Source organism: Podarcis liolepis, assembly GCF_965112155.1.
Source record: "Podarcis liolepis genome assembly, chromosome: 15".
Classification (NCBI taxonomy): Eukaryota; Metazoa; Chordata; class Lepidosauria; order Squamata; family Lacertidae; genus Podarcis; species Podarcis liolepis.
In genome coordinates this window covers 42,281,645-42,293,124 of record NC_139566.1, presented here as the reverse complement: position 1 = coordinate 42,293,124, position 11,480 = coordinate 42,281,645, and the positions used below count along the sequence as shown (strand labels likewise).

General features: G+C 42.4%; 1 protein-coding gene across 1 annotated transcript; it reads left to right on the top strand.

Annotated features, from left to right (window-relative positions):
* Positions 1-3,512: 3,512 nt before the first annotated feature.
* Positions 3,513-9,607, top strand: LOC310693866 (vomeronasal type-2 receptor 26-like; the record flags this gene model as incomplete). Its single annotated transcript, XM_083476248.1, has 6 exons — positions 3,513-3,655; positions 4,947-5,124; positions 5,614-6,480; positions 7,158-7,385; positions 8,180-8,300; positions 8,706-9,607. The coding sequence occupies 6 exons, from the start codon at positions 3,513-3,515 to the stop codon at positions 9,605-9,607; spliced, it is 2,439 nt and encodes an 812-aa protein (XP_083332374.1).
* Positions 9,608-11,480: the final 1,873 nt, after the last annotated feature.

The window sequence follows — 11,480 nt, the reverse complement described above, 5'->3', positions numbered from 1 at the left end:
ACAGTCAATTCATTATTGAAAGCTGCTCATTGGTTTGCAGCATTATGGTAAACATACGAAACACATTCCCTTGCATTGGCTGCTGAGCTAAATGATTAACAGTGAATGTTCACAGAAACCGCAGGTACAAACTATTATTTTTAGCACCTGGCTCCGCAAAAGTAAATTTTAAGACACATGCAGGTGATGAAGAATGTAACTCTGCAAGCAAACAGCACTGCAAGAATCCATCAAAAGCAAACAATTACAGTTGCAATCAAAATTATTCAACCCCCATTGCAAATCAGGTTTATTATCAAAATTTACAGAATTTCAGCTCTTTGCCAAAGCAATTGAAATAGCTCCACTAAATGGATGCTTCAAGTGGTTTCCCCAAATTCAGCTGAAAATGCAACCCATACTGGCTTCTTCAGTCTTACTGTTATTCACCCCCTGAATAGAATCCATCACAACAGCGCAAATACAACAGGTGTTGTCTCATGCACACCTGATGTGACTAATCAAGGGCTTCAGGTGTGCTTGAGCTGGAACACATGAAATACCTGAACTCGCAAGGGCTTTGTTGAGTGTCAAATGTTGCTGTATGTGAGCCAAGTTAGGAGAATAATATAAGAAAGTAAGAGAAGAGCTCATTGCCCTTCATAAACAAGGATACAAGTATACAAAAGATAGCAAAGGTACTGAATGTTCCTAGATAAACCATTGGAAGCATAATTCACAAGTTCAAAGTTAAAGGAACAGAAGCTAAACTACCTGGACAAGGTAGAATTTTGATAAATTTGAATGCAAGTGTATGTCAAAAATATATGAGCAATTTTTATATTCATGAGATACTGACCCAATAAGCTTTCACCTGAACATTTTCTAATTTGATAAGATATTGCCATGCCAATCTCCGAAGTTCAAAAACATACCAATATGGTTTTCATAAAGGCAAAGGTACTGGAATAATGGTAGAAGCTCCAATGCTACCATTAGTGCTGAATTTAAGATCATCTTCAGATAAAACAAAAAACCTATAGGAAGCTCCAAAGTTCCAATGCTACAATTACAGCTGGATTTAAGATCTATTGCTTAACCGTCATGTTTACTGTTAGAAGATAGGTCAGTGAGATGCAAACTCCCAAACGATTTCCTTCTTTCATTTATGAACAGGCACAACCCACTTCTCTGTGCAATGAGAATTGTCATGTAGGTTATAGAAAAAACAAGAAGGAAGGAAAGCCATTCTGCTGCTATGATTGCCTTCCGTGTCCAGAAGGGAAGATCTCAAACAAGGAGGGTAAGGAATGCATCACAGGCTTTAATTTTACCTGCGCATCAGAAGCTCCTTTCTCTAGTGGGAAAAAAGTATAGAAGTAGCCAATATATATTCCGGCATCTCTTATATGCATTTCGGGACAGAAGACCTTTTTGTTTCACTGAGATTTCTTTATTTCTTTTTCATTTTCAGACATGAATGACTGTTTAGAATGCCCTGGAGATCAATATGCAAACAATGAACAGAATGGCTGCCTCCCCAAAGTCAAAACTTTCTTGTCTTATGGAGAACCGTTGGGGATCAGTTTGGCCACGTTTGCCCTCTGCTTTTCCTTCATCACAGCTTTGGTGCTTCAAATATTCACAAAGCACAGAGATACTCCCATAGTTAAAGCCAACAACCGCAACCTCACTTATATTCTCCTCCTTTTCCTCCTGCTCTCCTTCCTTTGTGCTCTGCTCTTCATTGGCCAGCCTGAGGAAGTCACCTGCCTCCTTCGACAAACTGCTTTTGGCATGATCTTCTCAGTGGCAATTTCTTGCATCTTCGCCAAAACTGCCATTGTGGTTCTAGCTTTCATGGCCACCAAGCCAGGGTCCCGAATGAGGAAGTGGGTAGGGAAGCCATTGGGCACCCCAATTGTTCTTTCCTGCTCCCTTATTCAAGCCACAATCTGTAGCATATGGCTGGCAACTTCTCCTCCTTTCCCAGATGTTGACATGCACTCAAGGACTGAAGAAATAATACTAGAATGTAATGAAGGTTCCACTATCATGTTTTATTGTGTCCTGGGATTCATGGGTTTACTGGCCATAGTCAGCTTCACGGTGGCTTTCCTAGCTAGAAAGTTGCCGGACAGTTTCAATGAAGCCAAATTCATCACCTTCAGCATGTTGGTCTTTTGCAGTGTGTGGCTCTCCTTTGTTCCAACCTACTTGAGCACCAAGGGCAAATACATGGTGGCTGTGGAGATCTTCTCCATCTTGGCCTCCAGTTGTGGGTTACTGGGCTGCATCTTTATCCCCAAATGCTATGTTATTTTACTGAGGCCTGAGCTGAACAGAAGGGAGCAGCTAATAAGGAGACAGTTTTAAATAATCCAGAAGTCTGAATCATGCTTGTAATTCTAGGTGTCTGTTATTGCTGTTTTATTTACGTGTGTGTAATTAGAAATCTTGGATACTCATGTCCCTAGACATTAAAGAATCAACAAGTAAAGAAATAATTAAAGAATTAACAAGTAAACAATAAAAAAGATTTGGAGCAACCCCATAGAGCTCCTTTGGGAGAAATTGTGAGGACACAATTATGGCAGTGGTGAACTGATTACTGATTCTGTGGCAATGCTTTTGAGCACAACTGGCCAGGACATGACCGTGTCTGCAAGAAAAGGGGTTCGGTCAGTCAACCAGCTACCAATCTACCTAACAGTTCCCTCATTCAACCCACATTTTCCCAGTTTCTTCACAAGCTTTACTGAAATCAAGGTACACTATTGCCACAGCAGAAGACTAACCATTTCTGCCTTTTGTAAGGAAATGTAACACTCTGTATTGTGCCTGCAACTGGAATCTGTATTATTTTAACTATTTCCTCTCCCTCCCCTTAATGGGTGTACAAGGCAGCATCTTTGGGGTCTAAAATGCTGAAAATCATGTCTTCATTGGTGACACATGTACAGCTAGGGGAAATGTGATTGGGGAAGAGTTTTAGGGGAAATAGGAAGCTCCCTTCAGGGCCCCAGTTTGCAGCTGGACTTCTTGCTTGCCTGGGGCACTCACAATTACAAGAGAACTACTCAATAACAAATATGCATCATTATTTTGATCTTACTATAAGTCACAGAGCTCAATGCTCTAAGGCAATAACTTAGTAATTATCTCAAATTGCTGGGTTTCATCATCCATCTTGCCAAACCCCATGTACATTTTATCAGGCCATGAACACAATCAATACCAGAGTGTGAAAGTACATATAAAATAAATCCCGTGCCATCCAGGGCCCACATGAGAAATTTTGAAGATGCAGGTTTTCATGAATTAGATCATTGGCATTTTCCCTTTATCAAAATAATCCAGAGTCATTCAATGAGAGTTCCTGTATTGCAGTTTATGGTAAATGAGATAGAAATCTGACTTTTGGCATCCCTGTTGGCCCCAAGATGGTTGGAACATTTCTGCTGCAGATTCTTCTCTTCCTGTGGCTGCAGTTGCCTCCAACTGAGAGCAAGGAACACTCTGCTAGATGCACCATGACGGAGCCTTTCCAGCTTCCATACCAGAATTATCAGAGAGGGGACCTAGTCATTGGAGGAATCGTTACCTATTTTGGCTTTTTATTTGAAGAAATGGATTTCCATGAGCACCCAAACACAAAGCTTATAGATGAACTTCTGTAAGGAAAAAACCTCTATCCTTCATGGTGTACACTTGGTGAGCTCATGTTAGCTACAATTACACCAAACTTACGTATGCATGCTCAGAACACGTTTCACTGTGACTTTTATCAAGGAGGGATGTTAAACATACATTTTCTTCTTTTTACATTGTGATCTGGTCATCTTCTTCTTTGTTGCTTTATTCTGCTTCTTGGGGTTTCTATCTTCTGCCTGTTCTGCTTTCTCATCACCTGATCCCATGGCTCTCACCGCTTTCTGCCAACTTCATCCTCATCCTCCCTCTGTGTTTCCTTTCACACCATTAACGTCCGGTTTTCCTTTGCAGCAAAGCTTGATTTTCATATTCACAATCACTCTCTTTTAATCTGACAGTCACAGATGAATGTGACATATAAATAACATAGAATCTGGATTATATTCTCTGCTATACAATGTAAACCATATTGGGTAAAAAACTGATGTAAACCATATTGGGTATCAAAACTGAGTTATATGCAGAGTATTAATAAAACTAATTTAGTCTGATCAATTAATCCTAATTGGCCTTCTCTAAGTATGACTAACATTGGCTACAGTATTTTTTGTACAGCCACAATTTTCTTTGAAGGAGGGATGGATGGTGACTCAGTTACTGTGAAAGCATAAATCCTATTCCATCTGATGTGCTCTGGTCTCTACTCCCCACCTACACCAAGCACTGATTATCTGAGAGGCACAAGTCAGAATTTCTGACTTGGGAACTTCTCTTCCAGTAAGTGTCCATTGGTTCCTGAAAGGAAATAAAGGGGTAAGAGAAAGATGTGGCAACCAGGTACCCCCTCCGAGCAGTAGCAAAATAGCTGTTTGCTTTAGCCACCTGTGAGGACTCACAATTTTAGGCACCAGTGGTACAGCTGCAAATAAGATATTTATTTACATAAGTGTGTTTCAGGATATGAATGCTCTGCACAAAATTAAATGCTTTTTAGATGCAATATTCTTAAAGCTGACTGAATATTGTCCATGGGGTCAACTATCAACTGTTGACACATAAGATGGATATATAGTTTGTTTGTTAGCTTATTTGTTTTATTTAATCTTTTGGAATTTGCCAGAGAGAGCCAGAAAGTTACCAATGTGCTTAAGAGGGAGAGGAGGAGATTACCTTTGACACAAAGTATAACTCTTTTATTAGTGACACACTGAAGTACTACCAGAATACCCTCTCCCTGGTGTTTGCTGAAAAGAAATAAACGAGAATCCTAATATCATACTGAATATGACCTTTGGGTTCCACGTCACTGATAGCTACTTAAATGCAAGGTTGACTTATCAGAACACCCTGAAACTTCTGTCCATCACAGAAAGGATTGTCCCCAACTACAAATGTGAGAAGAAGAAAAATAAGATGGCTTTTATTGGGGGACTTGACTCTGACATTTCTCTCTACATGGCTACTGTCTTAAGCATCTACAAGATTCCACAGGTATAGTAAGTGTGGGGGCTGTGAAGCTTTTCTGCTTCTGATTCAATAATTATTTTCTGGGTTCTCAATACTGTCTTTTGCTTTGGTTCATTTTTATGATAAAGTGAAATAAAAAAAACCTGATACAAAAGCACCTGGGGGAGGTATGCAGTAGTGGTGGGAGTGGAGGGGCTTTGGTGCTTGCCTGACTCTGTCTCCCATATGTCACTGGGAAGCAGCAGGGAGGTTGGAACTGGGCAAATGCGGCAGCAGGAGTCTTCCTTCTGCTCCCAGGAAGCTGCACAACATCAGCTGCAAGAGGTCAGAGAAACCCTGCTCCTTCTCTGCACCAACAACTACTAGAGTTATGCGTAATGTTCTTGTGAAATCAACATGCATAAATGGAGTCGAGAAATTCTCATGGGTTTTTTCTTCAAGCAGATACTTGGAATCAACCATAACCGTTTGCTCTAACTCTCCAATTCTTGTGGGTTTGATTTCTTCCGCCAGATTGCTTACTGCGTATTAGCTCCAGTGAGAAGCCTAGAGCTGCAGCCCCAGACATTCTACCGAACGGTGCCCAATGAGAAATATCAATATGCAGGGATTGTCATGCTACTTCTATATTTCCAGTGGACATGGGTAGGAATTGTGGCATCCGATGATGAAAACGGAGAGACCTTTATGCAAAGCTTAGTGCCAATGCTTTCTCAGCATGGAGTCTGTACGGCTTTCAATGAAAAACTACCAGCCATATCTCAGGGTCTAGATAATTTCAGTTCCCTGGAACTCCTTCGGGCCAAGTCCTCTTTCCTGATGGCCTCAGAAGTCAACATATTGGTTATGTTTGCAGAACTTCAGACCATTGCAGTTGTGAAATGGATGCAATATTTTTTTTCATTAGCTGAAGATATTGAAGAGAATTCTATAGGCACCGTGTGGGTTTTGACAGCCCAGTGGGCTTTCACTTCAGAAACAACACAAAGATATTATGATATACAAGTCTTTGATGGTGCCTTGTCTTTTGCAATTCACACAGAGAAAGTCCAGGGATTTAAAGACTTCCTTCAGACCCTGAACCCCAACTCTCCAAATGGAGATGGGTTCCTCCAGGCTTTTTGGCAACAGGCATTCAACTGTTTATTTTCTGCTTCCAATGAGATCAAGGAAAACACAAAGACCTGCACTGGTCATGAGAGTTTGGAGAGCCTTCCTGGGCATATTTTTGAAATGACCATGACTGGCCAAAGTTACAGTATCTATAATGCAGTTTATGCCATTGCACATACTTTACATCAGATGCACTCATCCAGGTCAAAACGCAGAATGATGGCAGACATAGGTGGGCTCGATCCTCCAAAACCGCAACCTTGGCAGGTAAGATTTCCTATTCAGAGTAAACCTTTGCTGGGGGCTAATCTAATGAGCGATGATACACAGTCCATAGAATGAATACACACAAACACAGAGACATAGATATATACACACACACAACTGCTTAAGGCTTTTACCTTTCCTCTACAACTATTCCCACATTCTTTTCAATGCTTAACTGTTTTCCCTTTCCTTCAAGCTGAAGGAGCCACAATCAAGATAGGACCTGTACTTCACTTCCATTTGCTGGAGTAGTTGAAAGAGTTATGGCACTCTGTACCCTTTCCCTGCCTCTCTAGGAACATATGCAGTCAAGACATGCAGATGCATCTCTTGGTGGGAAAAAGTAAATAAATAAGCAAACAAAAAAATTAGAGCAGAGAAAACCCACCAAGAGCTTCTCTCCATTTCTTTGCCCCCTTCTCCCTGCACTCCCACCTTGCAGGAGGGGCAGTTCCAGGGCTTCCTGACATGGCACCATTTTGCCTTTGCACACGGACCCCAATCCTCACGCAAGTGGAAGGCCAGCTATACTTGCTAGAAATACTTAGGTGCTCCAAATGTTGTAGACTGCACAGTTTTTGACTACTTTGCATTGTGTGGAATATATTGATGGATACTTCTTGTTTCCATAAAAGCTCTCCCTTTTAAAAACTTTGCCTTTGTTTTCTTCTGCCTAGCTGCACTCGTTCTTGAGGAGTATCTCCTTCAACAACAGTGCTGGTGACTTAGTGTCCTTTGATGAGAATGGGGAATTAGCAGGTGGATTTGATATTATTAACTGGGTTACTTTTCCAAACCAAACCTTCTCCCGAGTGAAAGTAGGAAAGATAGTTCCACAAGATTCACAAAACGTAGACTTCAGCATGGATGAGGGAGCCATCACGTGGCACAGATCCTTTAATCAGGTGGGACCATTGGATATTTAAAAATGCGGTGTTGTTATTAAGAATACAAATTATAAGGTTAATGTAGACTTCTTTATCATTAATAAGCAAATTGTTGAAGAATAATCCATGTCCAGCACATTATTTTACCATCATATATGAGGTGAGAAGTCAATCTACTGTAGTGTTCTGGTTTAAAAGTAGATAATGTAATATATTCCACTATTTTGCATATTGAGTATTGTTGGCTTTCACCTCTCCTCCTCCCTGATCATTGGCCAGGCTGGTTTTCAGACTGAGGGGAGTTACAGTCCTATACCATCTGGTGGACCAAAGGTTCCACATTCCTGATATATAGGATTTCAATATAACATTTTGATGCTTTGCACATGAAGGGAGGAGTAAATCATACTGAACCAAGTGAGATTTACAGCTCAGAAGAGAAGGGGAAGCTACTTTAGTGTTCTGGTTTAAAAGTAGATAATGTAATATATTCCACTATTTTGCATATGCCATTCTGGAATAATGTTAATCAGTTAGCTGATCTCTTTTCTTTGGTTAAAACTGTGTTGTTCACAAGGCACAAGAGAGCTACATTTTCTCCTCTTTTTATGGCTAGGTGCTGCCCCTTGCCTTGTGTAATGATCGCTGCCAGCCAGGCTACAGCAGGAAAAAGAAGGAAGGGTTGCCATTTTGTTGCTATGATTGTGCTTCATGTCCACATGGGATGATTTCAAATCAAACGGGTAGGAGACATCACCTGCTATTTTGTATAATGCTTCCTGATGTCCATTTCAACTCTTTCCCTCTATTAGCAGTTCAGTGCTCCTAAACAGAAGAGCAGCTGCACTGATATCTGGAAGAAAAAAGAGACAGTTGGGGAAACTAAATCCAGAAAGGATTTACAAATTTTACAAAGGAGATTTCTGGAAATAGGTGTGGAATATGTCTGGTGTTCTCTGCCTGCTTCTCATATACTACATTGTTAGGAGTGGATAGTTTTAGTTGTGTGAGCCAGAAAAAAGCATGAAATGATCTCCTTACCCAGAACTGTCCTCAGCCCAGCCTCTGAGCCCAAAGTGGCTGTTCTCAAGAAGCCTCCATCACCATGAAGATCTCTCTGGGTGTGACCAACTCAACTGAGGGCACAACCAAAGGCCATGTTTCTGATCATTAACTGCAGGTGAAAGACAGAGTAGAACCTATTGCGGATTATGCATAATGACAGGAGATTGTACAAACAGTTTTCAATATTCACTTATCTCTGATACTTATTTCAACTAATTAATGTCTTATTTGTTGGAACTCATATATCACTCATTTCAATTTTATTTTTTTCAGATATGGATTATTGTTTCCACTGCCTAGATGATCAATTTCCAGACAAGGACAGAGATCAATGCATCCCCAAACGCCAACATTTTCTTTCCTACGGAGAACCTTTAGGGTTCGTTTTAGCTTCCTTAGCTCTGGTCTTTTCTCTGCTCACAGCTTTGATACTTGGCGTCTTCTCTAGGAATGGGGACACTCCCATTGTCAAAGCCAACAACCGGGACCTCACATACACTCTGCTCATTTCCCTCTTGCTCTGCTTCCTCTGCTCCTTGCTGTTCATTGGCCAGCCTCACCCAGTGAGCTGCTCTTTACGACAAGCTGCTTTTGGCATCATCTTCTCCATTGCTGTGTCTTGTGTCTTGGCCAAAACCATCACGGTGGTTCTGGCTTTCATGGCCACCAAACCAGGATCCAGGATGAGGAAATGGGTGGGGAAATCTCTCACAAACTCGGTGCTTCTTGCTTGCTGCTCCGTTCAAACCAGCATTTGTGCTGCTTGGCTCTGTACGGCTCCTCCATTCCCAGATGTGGACATGAACTCTCTGGTGGAGGAAATCATTGTGGAATGCAACGAAGGTTCTGTCGCAATGTTTTATTCTGTCCTGGGTTATCTGGGATTCCTGGCCATGGTCAGCTTCACTATGGCTTTCCTGGCCAAGAGGTTGCCGGACAGTTTCAACGAAGCCAAGTTCATCACCTTCAGCATGTTGGTGTTCTGCAGCGTTTGGCTGTCCTTTGTTCCCTCTTATCTGAGCACCAAAGGAAAGCAGATGGTGGCTGTGGAGGTCTTTTGCATCTTGGCCTCCAGCGCAGGTTTGCTGGGTTGTATCTTTCCCCCCAAATTGTACATCATTCTTCTGAGGCCTGACTTGAACAGCAAAGACCACTTAATTCTGAGGAGCAAATAGGAATCAACTTGTGTTGATGCTTTTAATTTTTGCATTGTTTGCTGGCATTTATTGAATGAAAAGTAGAAAAAATAATTCCTTGTATTTCTTAGCTCTTATACTTTTCATTCCTAGAAATAGCCTCCAACCTACATCTGTAACCAATAAAGCTGAGACCAATTTTTAAATCCATGAAGTTGTTCTGTCACTTTGTTATCCTACCAATACACTGATCTTCCATTCATAAGGTGCTAAAGGTATATCCATTCATGGAGAGACATCATCAGTGTGAAACATGTAACTTCTGCCAAGGCTATACTTTATATATTTAGGTAAAAGCTATATTGTATTTATTTATATGTAATCAAGAAAGGCTGCTGATCTCACAATGTAGCTGCAAAAGCCTGTATAACATGGCAGAACATTATGGACAATTAAGAGGTTGCATTTTTAATCCTTTCCGTCATCACCCACCTGTAGATAAAAATGTCTGTACACATCCATCTGGCTTCACAATGTGAGGTTGTCACATTTCCAAGTGGGGCTTCAAAACAATTGAATGACATTTGTTACCCACTGGCTCTCCTCTGCCTACAAATGAGACCCAGATTCTCTGAGTTTATCTTCTCCATGTAGGGCAGATACAGAGTGGCTGGACTGGAGAACATTTCAGCTGTCAGGAGAACCTACAAAACCCCGTGCAAAGCGCTTTACAAGTTTGATGATGTTCTGATAGTTCAGGCTTGCAAAACTGTGTTCATGAAGCCATGGAAACCCCAACAAGCAGCTCTTGGGGGGTCTTGCATAGCTCCATAGGTAGCACTGTGAGGCCCCAAAGATCAGCTCATAGCAGGAGCTTGCAGAGCACCATGTTTGCTGAGTTTCAGGCCCAATGAGCAGCTGATCATTCATGTGGGGAAAATGGGTTCTCTGACTTCTCTGTGATATCAGATCATGGAGAGGTATGCTGCCGCAGCCCCATAGGGGATGTGGGAGATCCAGGTCACCTCTCAAATCAAGTGCCCCATAAAATCACAAGATCAACCATGTTGTTTACAATAATGACTGCTCCCCGCTTAAAACGGGGGGTGCCCTTTGCATGGACGCACGCAGCCCTAGAACTGGAGCGGCCCCATCAGCATAGGCTTGGCTTTGCCTTCCCTCAGGTGGGATACCTGGAGGTCTCCGCCTACCTCAGTCAGTTGTCCAATCCCACCTGGGGGAAGCGTTGCCAAGGAGACCAGGCCAGGTAGGGGAGGGATTACCTGTCCACACAATAGAGGGAGGATCTTACCTGGGAATCCTCACTTGGCTCCAGAGCTTCTCCCACCCTACCCACCCTCAGTTAATGTCTTATTTCACAGGTTAACTTTTCTTCACAGGTTTTGCAGGTTAACTTTTCTTCACAGGTATGTGGGCGCTGCTATGTTAAGGTCGCTGTTAAAGGGCTGGAAAGGAATTTCCCTGCATTGGCAGGTTTTGCCTTTCCCGTAGCAAAACGTCACAACTTTGGCGGTATCAGGCCTTGGGCGGAATCCTTTTGTCCATCTTCCTCTTTGCAGCGGCGATACCAGGGTTCCCCGTTAAAGGGGTTTTCTGAAGGGAGGCTTTGACTGTACGCCGAAAGGTCGTCATTGCTCTCCCCTGCGGCGGCGGCGTAACGGGGGCGGCTATCTCTGCTTGAACATATGTTCTCCAGAGCCGGCCCATCCCCCCCCCACTGGATAACCCTGAAGCTCCCTAGGTCCCCGGCTGGGGACCGGGGAGGGAGAACGCCCAATGCCTGAGCCAAGGTCTACCCACATTTGAAAGTTAATAAAGTTGTGGCCAATTTAATCCCATAGCACGTTGTCTTGAGTCGTTATTCCACATGACGGGGGGACCGCTCGGGATC